This window comes from Lissotriton helveticus, chromosome 10, assembly GCF_964261635.1.
Source record: "Lissotriton helveticus chromosome 10, aLisHel1.1, whole genome shotgun sequence".
NCBI lineage: Eukaryota > Metazoa > Chordata > Amphibia > Caudata > Salamandridae > Lissotriton > Lissotriton helveticus.
Genome location: NC_136071.1, coordinates 354,164,210 through 354,183,847, shown reverse-complemented (window position 1 = coordinate 354,183,847; position 19,638 = coordinate 354,164,210). Strand labels below are relative to the sequence as shown.

General features: G+C 47.6%; 1 protein-coding gene across 2 annotated transcripts in view; it reads left to right on the top strand.

Annotated features, from left to right (window-relative positions):
* The window catches only part of CCM2 (CCM2 scaffold protein), a 349,754-nt gene that overhangs the window by 190,367 nt on the left and 139,749 nt on the right, over positions 1-19,638 (top strand). For both annotated transcript variants that reach the window (XM_078662564.1, XM_078662563.1), the window contains one exon: positions 13,180-13,263. In XM_078662564.1, the coding sequence (XP_078518690.1) occupies positions 13,180-13,263 (84 nt within the window). The remainder of the gene's footprint in view (positions 1-13,179; positions 13,264-19,638) is intronic.

Sequence of the window (19,638 nt, the reverse complement as noted above, 5' to 3'; positions counted from 1 at the left end):
GTACGTTAGTTAATGTTTTATGTATGTATATATTTTATCCATTTTAAAGTATCATATGGCTAAGAAACCATATCAATGCTTTTACAGTATTATTTCATAATACTCCTTTTACTGTACGCACTTTACTTCATGATAAGTATTGCAATTGTGGCAATTCATTTCTCTTGCATGAGAAAGAAGACTGCTCAATAAATAACACCTTTTATTGAAAACGCCCGTCTCTCTATTTCTCTGCACTCTGGTGAAACGAAGTATGCACGATTGACTGAGTGAAATAACCGTCTATTGTTTTCACACAACTCTAGAGATATACTCTTTATTCTGGGGGAGCAAAGTTGTCATGTTTATGCGGTTGTCAGAAGCTAATCCCTTCTTGTCTAAATCAGGAGAGTTAACTCTTTCCTGAACATTCGAGAAAGTTTCTAGTGACCTCTGAGCTAGCTGGCAAAACTAATTAAGTCTAATATAGTCAGTAGAGACCTAGTCGACCTCAGTCCTACGTCTACACTGCTGTTTATATTATTCCAATGCGCAGAGCCTATTGGGAATATAGGAACTACACTACAGTATTATTAATGGCAAGCGGAATTGCCCTTAAAAAATATATATAAATGTTGGCAGAAACACCATCTTGATAACATTACACTTCCCCAGAAAACTTAGCTTAAGATTGTCTATACGATTTAAATCTGTTTTGAATTTTGAAAGCAATGGATCCAAATTAGTTTCTACAATCTTAGACACATCAGCCATTATCTCGACCCCAAGATAGGTTGCCTTTCGTACAACCCGCGGGTCATTAATCTGGAGTCCCTTGCTGACTACCACAAGAGTTTTGTTGGAATTGAGTCGATATCCCGAGATATGCCCGAAAGTCTCTGCCTCCTTTTCAATTTCGACTAGTGCACCAAAAGGGTTGGGGGTCAAGATAGATAAGTCGTCAGCGTACGCCAAGATCTTAGTTCTCCCTCTGTTACTATGTATAGCTAAAATCTGATTATTATCCAAAATGTTTCGGACCAAAGGTCAATGTACAAAGCAAATAGCAGGGGGGGAGCAAGGGCACCCCTAACGCGTCCCCCTTCTAATCGACACCGGATCTGATAGTTCCCCCATTATAGCGATTCTGGCCACCGGATTGTTATACTTTATTGAGATAGCCTTAATGAAGCCAGTACCAAACACTCTGCTCTCAAGAGTTGCCCATAAAAACGGCCAGGAGTCCCTATCAAAGGCTTTCTCCGCATCATGTAGGATTAGCCCGATGGGGTCCCCCGTAATCTCTGCCGAATGAAAGAGAGCAATCACTCTCTGAATATGATCAATTGTGCTCCTACCCGGAACAAACCCATGTCGGGTGGGTGAAAACAATTTTTTTAATCACTGTGGCTTGCTGGTTTGCCAGAATCTTGGCATAGACCTTTACATCGCTATTAATTAGTGTTATGGGCCGATAAGACCCGAGCTCCTTGACCAACTTCCCTTTTTTGATAAAGACGACAATGTTGGCCGATCCCCATGACTCAGGCGCCCTCTGGCCAGACTGGGCTTTTAGAAAAACTTGGTCCATTATTTCCAGTAAGCAGGAAGACTAATTTTTTTTATAGAATTCCCCTAGGATAAAATCAGTGCCCGCTGCCCTCCCGTTAGCCAAGGAGCTGATGACATCTGCTACCTCTTCAGCCGTAATGGGTACCTATAGTGCTTCTCTTTACTCCCTAGTTAGCCTTTCTCCTGGAAGCTCTGCTAAATAATCTCAAATGTCCTCATCACTTCCCATAGTTTCCTCGGTATAGAGTATTTGGTAAAAATGCTGGAAAGCAGCCCTGATGTCTGAGGCCTCAGAGACTAACCCAGCTTGAGGATCATAGATTGCGAGGATTGCTCCCTGTGTCACCCTTTGTCTAGTGCGTACCGCAAGCAAATGCCCCACTTTCTCACTGCATTCATACATTTTGGATCTCCATGCTGCGTATTTTTCGGCTACTTTCTTTGTTGAGACTTCTAAACTTTTGGATTTGGCTAATGCGACCAGAGTTTGTACTTGGCCTACATCACCCCTATTCATAATAGCTTCAACCAATTGCGTCTCTGCGTCGCCTAATTTATCATAGAGTTCCTGTAGGTAGATTTTACCCGCTTTTTGAGACCGCCAGCTATACCCTGAGGTTTCCCCCCCTATCCCAGCTTTCAGAGCGTCCCGTACGATATCCACCGAGTGCTACCCCTGTTCTCGGTTATACATCTAGGAATCCATGCTCTCCTCTGCGCTAAGTACTCTTGGTCATAGAGGAGTGCTCTATCAAAGGTCCACCGCGGTACCTTCCTCTTTAAGGCCTGAAGTGGAATCTCTTTGACTAGCGGATTGCGATCAGACATGACCCTAGGAAATTTGAAGATCCGGCAGCTAATAGAGAGACCCTGAGACACAAAAAAATAATCCAGCCTGGCATGTGTCTGATGTGGTACTGAAAAGAAGGTAAAGCCATAGTCATTGGGTTCTTGCGAGGCCCAGGCATCAATAAGTCCATGAGTCAGACATAGATTCAGCAGAGCTTTAAAAACTTTGGGTTTACGTCCTCTATATGAGCTAGTCCCGAGCTTTATCGAATTAGCTCTCAGATTTAAATTAAAGTCGCCACAGCTAATAAAAGGCAATGGCCATCCAACAAGTTCCATATTCAACCAGTTAAGAAGAGCTGGATCATCGAGCACTGACCCATAATTTGAGCATAGTGTAAAGGAGTAACTATCCGCATTACATAGTGTGAGGACACATCTGCCCAGGTGATCTGCCTTAGAGTGTAAGAAATTAAACCTTTTTCTGCGAACCATAATGGCTACCCCTTTTGTGCGTGTGCCTTGAGTTGTGAAGGAAACTAACTGATAGCCTGCTAATTCTGCCACCTTTTGTCTCCCCGCTTCAATATGCGTCTCTTGCAGACATACTATATCCGCATTCATATGCTGGATATCTTCATTGACCCTACGCTTTTTGCGTGGACAATTCAACCCACATATATTAACCGATGCAATTCTTAGCTTACCCCTTGTCATTTACTACATTCTCAATTGTCTTAAATGAAAATTCACCTATCATTCCATTTTATCTCCATGCCATTACATATACTTCAACCCAATGGACCAGCCATGCCCCCAGAAGAGTCCCTACCCCCCCCCTTCCTCCCCCACCCTACTTTGTTGCAAAAAAGGTTCGAAGACCCTTGTGATGCCTCCTGCATGATGCAGCTTCCCACCACCACCCATCAAACTCCACTATATACACAACAGAGAATACATATAGTTATTGTCCGAGTACATCAGCCTAGAGAGTCCTTATGGCCTGCGGCTCCTGAAATATCCCGTTGAAAATCCTGTGCTTGTAGCTCAGATGAAAAGACCTTTGTATTCCCCCGGTAGATGACCTTAAGGCGAGCAGGACTCAGCAGATACACCTCACAGCCAACCTTTTGGAAGGGAGTGATAAGCTGGTGTAGCCCCCACCTCCTTTCCACCGTAGCATGACAGAAGTCCAGCCTGACAAAAAAGGAGTGGCCCTCCGCAGAGCGCCTTGCTTCAGGGTGTGCTTTGTCAAAGATTGCTTGTCGTAGCAAAAAGTTGCCAGAAAAGATTAATATAGCTCTGGGTTTATCGTCCCCTCCCATCTGCCCCTTCCTTTTCTTCAACACGAGTGGAAACCGATGTAAGCACTGTACTTCTATATCCCAATCCCAATGTGAAAGTTCGGAAAAGTCGCCCTTCAGCAATCGCAGCACAAACCCTCTGATGTCTTCACCTTTCGCATTTTCCGGAATGCTAAAAAGTCGTAGATTGTTGCGCCTCTGATGGTTCTCGAAATCTTCGAGCTTCCCCATGACATCCGTCATCCTAGATTCATTTGAAGTCACTTGTTGGACTACACTCTCTGTTCCTGCCTCTAAAGTCACCACTCGCTCTTTCAATACCGTTGTTCTTTCGGCAATTTCTGTGCAAGTTTTATTAATTTTCCGGATGGCCCCGTGTATCAATTTAGTTGCATGGTGTGCCTTCTTGTGCTCCTGGTGAGCCTCAGATTATATCTGCTTGAGAGTGGAATATATAGGATCCATCGAGGGGGGAACCTCAGTAGTGTTAGGGTAAATGTTATTTTCCCCTTGAGCGCCAACATCTGGTGCCAGCTCATTATCATTTTCGAAATGTGTAGCGGAGTAATCCCATTTTAATTGTCCAGATTGACTTTTGTCAGAATCCGATTGCCTTACGCACAGCATTTTTCACCCCCCCCCTTTATTTCTAATCCAGCGCCTCTGAGTGAAAATACACTTTTGTGTATTAAGATTGGAATGACAGCTGTCCGAGTCCACCTCCGATTCCTCTGGCATAGACACTTCATCCCCACTTGCACTAACATTGGATGGCTCAGAGTCCTCCTTGAGGGAGTAGAACTTGTCACCTCCTTCAGGAGTCCCTGCAGTCAGATACTGCGTCAAAGTGGGTCTGTGGTTGGCAGATAAACCTACGTTAGAGACCTGTTCTAGTTCCTTGCTCCCCTGTTCCCCCACCACGGCGTTCGCCACCAACAACTTGGGTTCCCCCTGTAAAATTATTGCTTGGTCTGAACATGTAAGTTCAAAGGGTACTAGTCCCGTGCTCACAGTTGCCAGGGGTGTAAGACCCTCACCGCTTGCAGCCGTCACCGGGGTTTCCTCATTCTTATTCTCCACAGCTTCTGCAACAGATTTGCCTTTCTCCTGGACCTTCCCTTGACCGGTAAACATTCCTGGAATCACTGGTTGCTTGTCAGAGGCAGCGCCCGCCTTCTCGCCTGGATGCTGATCATTTGTTTTGTTTTAGATTTCCTGAGGGCTGCCTCCGCACCTCCTGCCGCCGCAGGAGTAGCGTCTCCTCCCTTCTTCCCGCTTGGAGCCTTTCGAGTCACTGGGGGGCCGCGCTGACTCCCGGCAGCTCCTGCTCCGTTGCCTGTAGCTCTGCTGTCTCCACGGTCTCTTGGGGGTTTGAGGACTTTCGAAGGCATACTGATGCCTATATGGGCGCCACCACAGCACACTGTCAGTTGTTCTTTTCTTTACACAGTAGTCAGCGCAGATCTGGATAAGAGCTACCCGTCACTTTTTAACTGACCTTTTTTTGTTTTTGTTTTTGTAAACACTTTTTTCAAAGATTCTGTGACACATTGTCTCCTGGTTTGGGAAGAATGTTTGAGGAAGGCTGATTTTTAGCCTTGTGATTCCCCACACCTAGCCTGCTTCTTGTGCCTAAAGCGTGACCACGAAGCCAAGACCCGTGTCGATTGTTACACCATGCACCCCAAGGTTTCGAGGGAGCGGTCCCTCAAGCTCCATGCTGCTCAGCGTGTGATGCTGTGATGATCCCAGTCGATAGGAAGGTCCCGGGATCAGTCACAGAGCCACTCCAAGCACTCGTCGTAGCACTCAAAATCGTCCGGGTGATAGGGTAAGTCCCACAAGCATAAAAAGAACAAAATTTCGAAGAGGTGTGCGACTTCGCATCGAAGTCATCCAACAAGACAACAAAACGTCGACAGTTGAGGCCTGGCTCTGCGGTTTTGCCTGCACTTGGGCAGTCTTCTAACCTCCCTGAGTTTTCCAGAGCGACCCCTGCCCTACTCCGAGAGTTTTATGAAGTCATGCACCTCATATTTGTGCAGCCTTTTCCCACTGGCCCTGCAAGTTCGGGAGTGGCACCTGCTGGTTTTCCCCAGATGGCTTTGCCTCCTCGACCTTCCCCAGCCCTGCCCCCATTCTCATCCCGTCTCTGATATGGAGACGGATAGGCATCGTCTGACTCCTGTGGTGACTGGAGACATTCCATCCAGACTGGAGCCTGCGCCATATTTCTATGGACTAAAACGTGGGGAAGATTGGGGGGCCACTGGAACCTTATGAATTCCAGCTCAGATGACACCAAAGGCAACTGATGTGAAGATCTGGCTGATGCCAGTGGTCTGGACACATCCCCAGATACTGGCTTGGCCTCTCCTACAATGGCTAGGGAGGCGGGAGTCTCATTTGCTATGGTTGTGAGAAGGACATCTGAGGCCTTGAATCTTACGCTACCCTCTGTGGCTGTCAAGATGAACGTCTTGCGGAGGTGCTTCAGCTGGGAGTAACCCCCATTTGAGCCACTCCTCCCGTTTAACGAAGCCCTCACTGACGTCCTACGCAGGGCCTGGTCCAAGCCCTGCACTGTCGCTCCTGTGAATATGACGATTGCCCGCCACCATCGTCCTACCCCAGGGGGCCCAAACGTCCTCACCCAGCACCCCACCCCAGAGAGGTTGGTGGTCCAAGCCTCTACAGCTAGAGTACATCCTGGCGCACTCCCCTACCACTCCACCAGACAGGTAATCTAGGAGTTTGGATACCTTGGGAAAGAAGATGTTTTTTTCCAACCGTGAACACCACATATTTTTTGGGTGATACTTCCATTTCGGACTCGTTGCGCAGATGCTGCCTATGGTCTTGGAGGAGGCCAGAGTTATTCTCTCTCAACCTATTACTGACAGGAGAGACGCAGCTAAGTTCACCTATAGTGTGGGCTGGATACCACCGACTCACTAGACAGAACTGTTTCATGGTCAGTAGTACTTAGGCACCACGCCTGGTTGAGAACCACTGGCTTTTCAGGGGATGTCCTGTTCTCGCTCATGACATGCTCTTTGATGGCTCCTGTGCCTTCAGTGAAAAGGCCATATCAGGCTAGAGCGATTCAAGGCCAGCAGAGCTACGGCCAGGTCCTTGGGCCTTTTCATGGCCAACCCCAGTTCGCCTTTTTCCCCTTTCGTTGTTTCCAGCCGTGACCTCACCTTCCCCGCCACCACTGCATGCAAGCTTCCCAGCCCCTGCATAACAGAGGAGACTGGACTTTTGTCTTATGCTCAACTTGCACCCTCAGTTTCTTCCTGAAAAGGGAGTAATTCAAAATGCTCATGCTTGCTCAAGTTCCGTCTGCCCTGGAACTGTTGGACTTTCAGGACGCATACTTTCACATTCCCACCCTGGTTCATTGTAGGTCATGAGCACTGTGTTTGCCGGTCTCTCCTTTGGCCCTGCTAGCACCCCTCAGGTGTTCACCAAGGTGATACTGGTGGTTGCAGCACATCTGCGGAGATCAGGGCTATCAGTCTTCCCCTATCTTGATGACAGGTTGTTAAAGGCAAGCTCCCCTCAGGTAGTCGTCTCACACCTTCGGACTAAGGCTGACCTCCTGCACTCGCTGGAGTTCGCTATAAACGTGCCGAAGTTGCACCTGGACCCTTCTAAGAAGATCTCTTTCATCAGAGCTGTTCTAGACACCGTGCAGTTTCAAGCTTAATCCCCCTGAGAAGGGAGTTCAGAATATTCAGACTATGATACTAATATTTCTGCCTCTATCCTGCGTTTCGGTGAGACTGACTCTGAGGCTGCTTGGCCTCATGGCCTCCTGCATCCTATTAGTAATGCATGCACATTGGTAAATGCGGGCTCTGCAGTGGGACCTGAAGTTCCAGTGGGTGCATCTTCAGGGGAATCTCTCCGACATAGTCCAGATCTCAGATGGCACTGCAAAAGATCTGCATTGATGGCTAATCGACTGTGATTGGGTCAGTGACAGACTCCTCTCCCTTCCTCAACCAAATCTGGCTGTAGTGACAGATGCATCACTTCTGGTATGGGCATGGCCATCTGAGGAGGTGGAGATCAGAGTACTCTGGTATCGGGCGGAATCCAGACTCCACATCAATCTGTTAGAGCTCCATGCGATCTGACTTTCATTGAAAGCCTTTCCATCCTCCATCAAGGGAAGGCTAATGCAGGTGTCCTCAGAAAACACCACTTCCCGATGTTACCGTAATAAACAGGGCGGGTGAATTTGTGGATCCTCTGCCAAGAGGTTCTGCACCTCTAGACATGGCTGTAAAGTCAGGTCATTTCCCTGGTGGTTCAGCACTTGGCGGACTCTCTGAGTGCCAGAGTGGACAAACTCAGCTGTCGATGCCTAGCAGATTATGACTTGCATCTTCATCCAGATGTGGTGCAAGGTCTCTTTCAGCAGTGGAGGAAGAGACTTGGTTAGATCTGTTCTCCATTGTAGAGAACACGTAATGGCAGCAGTTATGTGCATTGGAGTTTCCAGGGCAGCTCTCGCTCAGAGAAGCTTTACGTCTCAAGTGGCACTTCAGCCTCCTGTACACCTTTCCGCCAATACCACTCCTGCCCAGAGTTCTTAAAAGGATCAGGAACAACCTTGCCCATTATTTCTTGTTGTATCCTGAGCTGTTGAGGATGTCCATCGGTCCTTTGATCAGGCTGCCCCTTCGGGAGGATCTCCTGCCAAAGCTGCTGGGAAGGGTTCTCTTCCCGAACCTGTCAGCACTCCGCCTTCATGCGTGGAGATTGAGGTGTGACAGTTGACCACTTTCGACCTTCTGCCCAAAGTCTGTGATGTTATTCTGGCAACCAGGCTTCCCTCCAACTATTCAGTATACACCGGCTATTGGAGAAAGTTTGTGGCATGGTGTACAGACAAACATGTTGACATCTTATATGCACCCCATTTACAAGTTTTTTTGTTATCCTTACCTAGCCCACCAGAGCTCTGCACTGGAAACGTTAAAAGTTATTTGTCTGCTATCTTTGCTTTTCTTCAGCTTCCAGATCAGCCTTCCCTTTCCAAGTCCCCTTTTGAAAATAGGTTACTTAAAGGTCTTCAACAACGTTTCCTTCAGACCCCTTCATTATGCCTCAATTGGACCCCAGTTGGGTCCTTATCTTTCTAATGTGTACTACTTTTGAGCCACTTCATTCTTGCCCTCTTAGGCTTCTCCCCATCAAGATAGCCTTTCTGGTGGCGATTACATCTGCCCAGAGGGTCCGTGAACTGCAGGCACTGCCATCTAACCCTCCCTTCATTTCAATTCACTTAGACAAACTGGTCCTTCAGACTTGAACACCCTTCGTGCCGAAAGCCAGTCCATCACCCTGCCTACCGTTTACGTTCCACCTCATCTCCCCAAAGAAGAAAAGTGACTTCACTGGCTGGATCATTCTACTATGACCTCACACAACCGTTCTGGGTGGACGATCAACTTTTCATGGGGTATGTCATAGCCAAGAAAGGGCAGGCTGTGCAGAAAAAAACTCCATCTCTCAATGGATTGTGCTCTGCATTAATATCTGTTACACATTGGTCAGGAAGGAACCCCTGGTGGGTTTGCATCCTTGCTCCTTCAGAGAAAAAGCTGCGACCACTGCGTTAGCATATGGAGTAAAAATATTTCGAATACATCTCTGTATTACCAACTTATGGCCTGGCCAATGGCGTAGCTAGGGGGGGCGAGGGGGGCGGACCGCCCCAGGCGGCACTGTTTTGGGGGTGGCGCGCGCGCGGCACTGGTGGCCCATTGCAGCGGCCTTTATAATTTATTTGGGGACACTCACTGAGTGTCCCCAAATAAATTATAAAGGCCGCCGCAACAGGCCACCAGTGCTGCGCCCGCGGCCCAGTTTGAAGTGAAAGCAAGCTCACCTGCTTGCAATTGTTGCACACAACAAGGTAGGCTGGTCAGTCACTCACTGACTACAGCTACGCCTGACGTCACCGGGCCGAGGTGCGCAAGACCGTCACAGCCAACTGCAAATGTGAGGTGCGTGCGTGATCTCTGCAGAACACCGACGTACTGCAGAAAACTTCAGATTCCGGTGAGCCTGTTATCTTTTCTTTTACCAATCAGAAGTAATAACTCTTTGAAAGAGCCAGGGCTGACACTGACTAATCGATTTAAATTTCTGATCCTAAACCACAACACTAAAAGGGAATGCAACATATTTTACCCCCATCCCGTCACATCCTTTGTGTGCGTGTCTGTTTCTGTTCGTTTGAGCAAGCCCAGAAGGGCTGGAGGTACATTACCTACACTGCATTCAGCTGATTTACGACATCAATGCAGATGGACAATCAGAAATGTCTAACTGCATCAAACTAGGCGGGCCAACCCTGCTGCCCACTGATTTATTAGTTCAAAGGATTTGATATCCCTGCTTGACAGTACGAAGCAGCAGGCTTTAATTTTGCAGCACTAAGAGACTTGCTAAGTGGAAGTCACTGATAAGTCCTGTGATTAATGTTCCCACTGGAGAGAGGTCACAGTTTTCTCTACTGGCAGTTTTCACTCTCACCATAACTAGTGCAGAGGGTTAATATGCCTGATATAAAGAAAGTCTGCCACCATTACAGAACTGTATTGTATGTGGATAGCTCAGTGGGTTTCTGCTTTTGTGACAGAGATCCCTTTCTTACTTGTGAAGTTCACCCGCACCTGGAGCTGAGGTCGGGGTGGAGGGTGCTGATTATTTAAAAATTAAATAATATCTTTAAAAGCACCTGCTGCAGAGTTTGACTTTTTTGTTGCACAAATGAGTGTGATTTCCGATTTTTGTCTGTTTCCATGGACTTCATTGCATAATTTTGGTTGCAAGAAAGAGTCACTTTAAGTGTCACACATTTATTCACTGAATGTCTCTCATAAATCCACTGAATCTATAAAAATTTCACACATAAGCAATTTGAAACATTAGCAGCTGTGCTTAAATGGGAGTCATTTCTAATATTTATATGTTTCCCTTGTCTTCATTGCTTGATTTGCTTGCTATAAAGTGTCACTCCTATTTGTGGAAATGCCACTCATAATCACACTGAAATTGTCACACATAGCATTCTGAAACCTTGGCAGCTATGGTGGTAAGGGGGGGGAGTATTCTTGGACTAGACCTGAGCAAGCCGGCTGCTGGATGAGGTCGAGGATCGGTAGCACAAGGGAGACTAGGGGGCTCTTCATCCTCTGTGAGAGTACAGCAGAGAGAGAAGAGGGACAGATGGCAGATCAAGCAGTCAAAGCCTTCCCAACCGCGGCAGAAGACTGGCGGGAAGGTGGGGGGCGGGGGTGCGCCACTCCCACCTTTTTCCCTCCGCCATTCCCTAGTTCAGATGTGACTAACTCTTCCTTCCTTTATGCCCGGCCTGCTGTTAGCTGTACATCCGGTGCCAGCTAGGCCTCCACGTGCACAAACCATGAGCTGAACATTGCAGGCCTTGCCTTGAAACTGCAGAAACGTAGACATGGCCGTCGGTTGTACAGTGGGGTGTCGGAGAACATTCCATAAAGTATAGAACCCTGTAAATGCTGGTAATTTCTACGTTTTTATTTCTTTATTTAAAACGTTATACCACACGCAGACGACAAAGTACTCTACAGTTTTTTTTTTTACAAAAAAAATGTGAGAAATGATTTCAAATAATAACCATACATATTTACAAAGAAATGTTCAGGATGACGTCAGAGCATTTTCAGAGACGGTAATAACCAAGAGAAATAACCAAGGATTGGGAACACCGAGTGGTGCTCGAATAATTTTCAGAGTGGTGTCGCTGCCATCAATGCTTCATCACTGAACTCACAATGTTGCACATATATCATTAAAGCATGGTGTGTTTGCGCATTGTCATTTATAGGCAGCACAATCTCCATTGAAGGGGTCACTTAACTTGCAAACAAATACAGTTTTACAGATAAAACTAATATAGCGCACAAGCGATGTGTGGAAATCAGGTGTCAATCAATCAAACAAACATGATTTGCATAGAGCTACTTATCACCTGTGAAGGTATCTAGGCACTGGGGCGTGGGGGCGGTGCTGCTGATGCGGGACGTTAATTGAATAACCATGTTTTAGGCCCTTCCTGAAATCTTGCAGGGTGGCAGTCTGTGTGTTCTTCTTTGTACTGCCGGTCACTGGTGTATTAAACTGTGTAGCCTTGGACCGTGTCATGTATGTGCATGTAACTTGCATGATCGAGGTAGCTATTAGCGGCGATACTACGTGTCTCTCAGTCCTTTTCCCCAGCACCCCTCCACCCCCCCCCCCCCTCACCCATCTCCCCAGGGGCGGCAATCTGAGGGATAGCCCCGGGCGCCACAAGCTCTAGCTAATGGCAGAAGCCAGGTTTCCAAACAAAAATATGACCTCTCACAGGAGGCATCAGTTGGATATTTTGGATGAAACACACTAAAGGCGATAGGAGGAATTATTGAAATGAGTCTAACCATTTGCAATTGCTCGGATAGCATTCCAACCCATCGTTCTTTTGCCCACCATGCCACCTCAGTTTGCACCTAGTCATATGCAAGTCCATTTTGACCCTGCTCTAATACTAAGTGTATCCTGAACTGCCAGGCCAGGTCCTATCTGAAACGGAACACAAGCAACAAAAGTCAGTTTTTGCTGAATGTGGAGCTCGTCAGTCTTCAGTAGCTTGGTTCCAATGGAACAGTGTCAAGGGACTCATGTCTGGACGTACCCGTTCTACTTAAGGCGTTTCATCAGGCACATAAGTTGATGGGAGTCATTCTTGAGGCAAGCTTAACCCCTGACAATCGTTTAGTGTACATTTCTAACCTATTACCCTTTTCCACCATGCCACCTCATTTTATACCCACTAGACGTGGGTCTTGTGCTCACTGCAAGTGGGACCAAGGTGCACTCGACTGATGAGCAACAGTCAGGATGAAAACTGGTTATGGATTGAAGTGCTCCGGTTCAGGGAGGACCTGGATTGGCAATTCAGGATCGACTGTTGGTATTAGAGCAGGATAAAGACTGATTTGCAAATCCCTGTGCCCAAACGGAGGTGGCATGGTGAGCAGAAGAACAATGGGCTTGAATGCTACTCCGAGCGATTGTCAGTGGTTAGACTTATTGCAAGTATATCCCATCGTTTGTATTTTGGATATGCTGGATAGTGGGCAACCCGGGTCACACTCCAGGGTTGAAGAAGGGTTAGCCTTGAGCAAGCCGCAGTGCATATTTAATTCATTACACAGTGCGACTAGTTGGCTACATTGTAGTTGTCTTTAGGTAGGTTTTTTGGCATTACAGTATTTGTGCTGGATGAAAGCACTGCAAAAGTTATTTGGATGCTGATGTTTCTCAAAGGACTAACATTTTTCTGGTACGCTTAACGGATTTTGGGTGAATATAACAATGTACATAAATGCTCAATGCTCAGCGATTGTTATAGCATGAGTACCAAATTCATACCTCTCCCAGTTGAGCTGCTTAATTCATTTTTTTCATGTCTGTGACATTTGTTTTCTTCTAGTATTTAGGCCAACTGACATCGATTCCTGGATACTTGAATCCTTCCAGTCGCACTGAGATTTTACATCTGATAGATAACGCAAAGGTGAGTCCTATTGTGGCTCCTCTCATGTAACTGATGTTTGTTTAGTTGTTTATGCTTGTGTTTTTTAATTCCTGCAACAGCATGCTTTTCACCCACTTTAAACGTCTTGGGGCTCTGTAAAATACAGAAATACAAAAAATACAATAAAGAAGTCCTCCATAGTGTTCATCTTAACTCCTAATTATTAGAACTAGGACCATGAGATATGAATCACGATGCACTCAGTAGTACTCTATGTAACTAAAGATGAAAGCCATCAACTAGAGTAAACCCTACCCGAGATGAAGCAAAAATACTAACATTATGGAGGATTATGTTATAAAAACTGCCAATATTATTTGACTTTCTGGTGTTTTGTGTGGTTTTCATTTGTTATTGACGGCTTTCTTCGAGAATGCAGAGCTTTTGCCTACCCATTGGTGGCATGCTTCATAACTTGGCCTGCTGCTTGCAATTGCAAGGTGTAATGAGCATGAGCTGGCTCGATTATTGGTGTGTTGTATGAGGGGTCCCTATCAATGTGTCTTAAGTATGTAAAACAAGGTCCTATAAGTTAACAATGAATGCACACGAAGCTTTTTAGCAACCGTAACGTAAAGAAGAACCTTTCCATTTCAGGGTAAGTGTGTGGTTGGCTGTAATAGAACACAAATAATATTGTGGAAAAGTAATAACTAATAAGCCATCCCCTGCACATTTGAACACTTCTATTTAGAAAGTTTAGCAAATATCTATTGTGAGTTTAGAAGATAGAGAAGACAAACTTACTGAATCTAATGTTGTTCAAGGGTGTCTGGGTATATTAACTTTTAGCGACAGCACTGGCGTGTAGTTGAAGGTAAAGCTATGAATAGAATCAAAAGATTATGATAAGAAGATAAGGCCAACAGGTGCGCTAATTGGGAATAGTTAGTATGACTGATCTAGGAGAGGCACTAAACTGCTACTGGTAAATTTTGCAGGTCACCCACTGACTAGCTCATGTTATGTGGGGGGTTGAAGCTGATAGGGTTCACGTGTAACTAGACAGGACCCTAAATCGTAGTATGAGAGCAGTATAATCTTTCTGATGGTCACACCCCTGGGTCTATTAAAAATTTTAAGGTAACTGTCAATGAAAAGACGGCTCCTGCCGATTACATACAGGTTCTTGGAATACATTCTCCAGATTCCTAAGTTGATTTGTAAAGATTCATAATTTTATTAGTTTTTGGGACAGGTGATGTATATGATGCAAGAAATGAACAGCCGACATGTGTTTCTCCCATATGGCCATTCCACTGTAGAGATGCCTGCAGACTACTGCTTTTCTTCTTCCCCAACAGGAGCTAGATGGTTTTTAAATTAAAATACATGCCTCGAGAAAGCCCTTGGCGGGCTAGCGATGTGGGCGAAATACGTGTCAGCTGTTAATTTTTTTAACAACCTCCATACATGGTGATACAAATTACATCACTGGCATGTGCAGTAATTTGTACATGCGTAAAACACTAGTCTGCCGTCACTTTTTTGGGTTTCGCCTGCCGAAGGCTGCGCTCTGCGCAGCTCTTCAGCGCAGGTGAAATCCTATGTCGACACTAAGCACTTCGGGAACGTCCCCCGGCTCTCATTGGCTAGCTCCATAAATGGAGGCTAGCCATTGAGTGCCGGATCTGTCCGTCAAGGCCGGACCAGATTCGGGGGCGTTCCCGAGATTTTTTCCCAGGGCGGAGTTACGTTTTTTCCCCGTTCCCTCCCCTTTCCCGCCGTCCGTGTCCTCTCCCGCCCCCCTCCCGTCGTCCGTGTTCTCTCCCGCCCCCCTCCCGTCGTCCGTGTCCTCTCCCGCCCCCCTCCCCCCTCCCGTCGTCCGTGTTCTCTCCCGCCCCCGAATCTGGTCCGGCATTGAGCCGGCACCCGCCTTCCTGCTCCGGCCGTCTTCTGCGTCTCTCCTCCCCCTTTCCCGCCCCCTCCCGCTTGACATTTTTAGTTATGTCGGACCGCAATGAAGCGCAGCCTGTGGGACAGGCAGCCGTGAGCGCTCGGCTGCAGTGTACTTGGTAACGCATTTGCATTTGCTCATGACCCAAAGCGCTAACCTTCTGCAGAGCAGCTCTCTGTGGCCGTGGCTGTGCTTAAATTACTGCCGTCATTATAGACTCTGTTGGTGGTACATGCGACATCGGATGGATCCTGTGTTTATCGTTCCTGCTGCTCTTTCGGGTATAAAACGAGCACTGGTCTGGCTTTACCGTGCGAACGTCGGTTTGGACAGATGTACACAGACTATTGTGGAGTCTCTGTTTGCAACTTACTTCGTTCTGTGCCTCGTACCTCTGTGCTCTTTGTTTTAAGCATTTCCCAAGTTTGCAGTGCTGCGTTCTCTCCCGCCCCCCTCCCGTCGTCCGTGTCCTCTCCCGCCGATCCGCTCTCCCCGCCTCCCTCTCCCCTCCCACTGCAGATCCCCGCCTCCCGAGCCGCAGCCGGTCCCGATGCCGTTGTAACACGGCCTCCGCTCTCCCCCTCCCCTCCTACAGCAGATCCCCGCCTCCCTCTCCAGGTGAGTGCTGTTTTATTTTTCTTGCGCCGTTCCCGCTCCCGCTGTCCGTTTGCGCCCCCCCCCTCTCAAAAGAACTCTGAAATCATGGCACATTAAAGTACATATTCCGTAGATGCATCGTATATAAAAATCGGTTAGTTCGTTTTTTCCTGTGCATCAGGCGCTCTTAATGTCGATCCGCTCTCCCCGCCTCCCTCTCCCCTCCCACTGCAGATCCCCGCCTCCCGAGCCGCAGCTGATCCCGATCCGCTCTCCCCGCCTCCCTCTCCCCTCCCACTGCAGATCCCCGCCTCCCGAGCCGCAGCCGGTCCCGATGCCGTTGTAACACGGCCTCCGCTCTCCCCCTCCCCTCCTACAGCAGATCCCCGCCTCCCTCTCCAGGTGAGTGTCTACTTTATTTGGGAAACACCACAGTGAGTGCTGTTTTATTTTTCTTGCGCCGTTCCCGCTCCCGCTGTCCGTTTGCGACCCCCCCCATCCGTCCGTGTACCGCCAGCGCTATGCTGCAACTTCCCACTTCCCACTTCGTACGTGTTCCACGAGGCGTTTTGTCTTGGAAGTAGCAGCTGCTTTTTTCTTTTCAGATAAAAAGTGTGCAAGGTGACAGGCACATCAGAGGCTGCACAAGGGATAAGTGAAACGTGTACACGAAGGATTTGGAAAATGAACACTGTTTCTGGGCAGAAAAAGAGAAACTTTGTATTACAGCCCTTTGATGTCCGAAAAAGAAGAAATGATTTGACTTTAGACGTTAGGGAGGCTGCCTGAGGTACAGGGCGGCTGAGTGGCAGATGGCATTTCACCGAAATTACCTTTTGTCCTTGCCACGTGCCAGGAGGCGCCTCACTTTATTTGTGTGAACACGTGCACACTTGGACTGCTATAGACACGTCGTTTTTCAATTAGATTTTTATTTTATTTTAAAAGGAACATGACCATTTATTTTTGCTATGTTCCATCCTGGTGGGGTCCTAATGTCATACTTTTCATCCCATCTACGCTAATAGCATGAATATGACGTTTGGGAAATTGCAGAGTGTAGTTTATAGTTTTAGATTAAAATAGCTTCCCCTGTGTCCAGAACATGCACTGTGCGCTGTTGTACCAAAACTCCGAAAATGGGATATTCTATTAAAAGATCTCCAGTGTATGTTTGTTGTTGCCCTTTGTTTTGGTTTTCGCTTGATAAATGCGGAACTACATGTGGCAAAAAACAAACGGATAGCTAAGATGAGGTCGGTTAATAGGCAAGAAGACTGAGGGATGTAAGCGTTCAGCACTGATGTGTGGTGGTATAGTATTCAGCCTGCTATGGAATGATTGCATTGCAGCGCATGAAGGAATATTTTATATCTCAAAAGAACTCTGAAATCATGGCACATTAAAGTACATATTCCGTAGATGCATCGTATATAAAAATCGGTTAGTTCGTTTTTTCCTGTGCATCAGGCGCTCTTAATGTTTTAGCCGGCACTCAAAATGCAAACCAAACATTCTGGCTTTGCCAAGGCTTCTTTTGTCTTTGTCAACATGTGCGCCGCCCTCTTGCTCGGCACGCGCGGGGATAGTTTGTGACCGCTCGGGGGTCCTCTCCCTGTGAATCCGTCACTGCTGTCAGCGCCCAGGCGTGGGGTGATGCTGTTGCCAGGATACCTTTAAATCCAGGGCTGGTAAATCTGTGCAGCCTTCTCGACAGTGGTATTGATTAGAGGGTTTGAACTGTGACCTTTCTCCTCATTGACTGCACCATGACCACCTCTGCACAAGTCATTCAGCAGGAACTTGAGGCGCAAAAATGAGCATGGTTAAACCTGAATATGGGATAAATGTCATTATGGGTGCATGGTGTACAATTAAAAATATGGAATATGGTCTCTTTTTTAAAACCGCTCATTTGTGGTATGATAACTGAGGTGAAATAGTCTTGCAAAACAGGGTTCCCTTGATGCTTTGTTGAGATGCTTGATAAACGTACGTTGTCGTCTTAGACACACCGGGGCTCTAGGGTGTGTGTGTGTATGTGACTGCTCCAGAGTGTGTGTGTATGTGACTGCTCCAGAGTGTGTGTGTATGTGACTGCTCCAGTGTGTGTGTGTGTGTATGTGACTGCTCCAGTGTGTGTGTGTGTGTGTGTGTGTGTGACTGCTCCAGTATGTGTATGTCACTGCTCCAGTGTGTGTGTGCGTGTGTGACTGCTCCAGGGTGTGTGTGTGTGTGTGTGACTGCTCCAGGGTGTGTGTGTGTGTGTGTGTGTGACTGCCCCAGGGTGTGTGTGTATGTGACTGCCTCAGAGTGTGTGTGTATGTGACTGCCCCAGAGTGTGTGTGTGTATGTGACTGCTCCAGTGTGTGTGTGTGACTGCTCCAGTGTGTGTGTGTGACTGCTCCAGAGTGTGTGTGTGTGTGACTGCTCCAGAGTGTGTGTGTGACTGCTCCAGAGTGTGTGTGTGTGTGTGACTGCTCCAGAGTGTGTGTGTGTGTGTGACTGCTCCAGAGTGTGTGTGTGTGACTGCTCCAGAGTGTGTGTGTGTGTGTGTGACTGCTCCTGTGTGTGTGTGTGTGTGACTGCTCCAGAGTGTGTGTGTATGTGACTGCTCTGGGTGTGTGTGTGTGTGTGTGGGGGGGGGCTCTCTTCTGCCCTCACTCTCCCCTATGCCCCAGCCGTCCCCTCTCGCGTTTCCCCTCTATTTCCTCGTTGGTTCCTCGCTCTGCCTTTCCCTCTCGTTCTTCTCCTTGCACCCTGACCAGCTCAACCTCCTCCATTCGCCGTCCCTCCTGCCCGCTCACCGTTGTCCTCACACACCCCTCTCCACTTAGTATGCCCCCTCCTTTCCTTTCTCCCTCCCATCCTCTCACATCCTCCATTGATACATTGTACTCGCCCTATCTTTCTTTTGCTTTCCTCTTCCAAATCTACCGCTTGTTTTTAAAATTTATATTGCCTGTCCACCTCCTGCCCCTTTCCTGTACCCCCCAAACTATCGCCTTCTCTCCCTTTCGTTTCACCCTTCCAGACTCTTCCCCATTTCTCTCTCTGTCCCCCATTTCTCTCTCTGTCCCCCATTTCTCTCTCTGTCCCCCATTTCTCTCTCTGTCCCCCATTTCTCTCTCTGTCCCCCATTTCTCTCTCTGTCCCCCATTTCTCTCTCTGTCCCCCATTTCTCTCTCTGTCCCCCATTTCTCTCTCTGTCACCCATTTCTCTCTCTGTCACCCATTTCTCTCTCTGTCCCCCATTTCTCTCTCTGTCCCCCATTTCTCTCTCTGTCCCCCATTTCTCTCTCTGTCCCCCATTTCTCTCTCTGTCCCCCATTTCTCTCTCTGTCCCCCATTTCTCTCTCTGTCACCCATTTCTCTCTCTGTCACCCATTTCTCTCTCCTATTTCCCATTTCTCTCTCTCTCCCCCCTTCTCTCTCTCTCTCTCTCCCCCTTCTCTCTCTCTCTCCCCCCTTCTCTCTCTCTCTCCCCCCTTCTCTCTCTCTCTCCCCCCTTCTCTCTCTCTCATCCCCCCTTCTCTCTCTCATCCCCCCTTCTCTCTCCCCCCCTCTCTCTCTCCTCCCCTTCTCTCTATCTCCTCCCCTTCTCTCTATCTCATGTTCCTGTGACCCATGGCGTTGGCTGCAGGTGGGTTGGCACAACTCCTGTCAGAGAAGTGTCTCAATCCTGCTGTGGATTAGGGGCACGTGCCCCTGCTTGGTCCATGGTGAGGTGCTTTTTACACAGAAAAAGGTGTCTGTTAAACCGTAGTTTGAGAGTATTTTTAGTTATTGTGTTTTCTTATTGTACAAAACGAATCATGGTGGAACCGGGAATCTTATGCCAGAGCATCCCGGAAAACCCA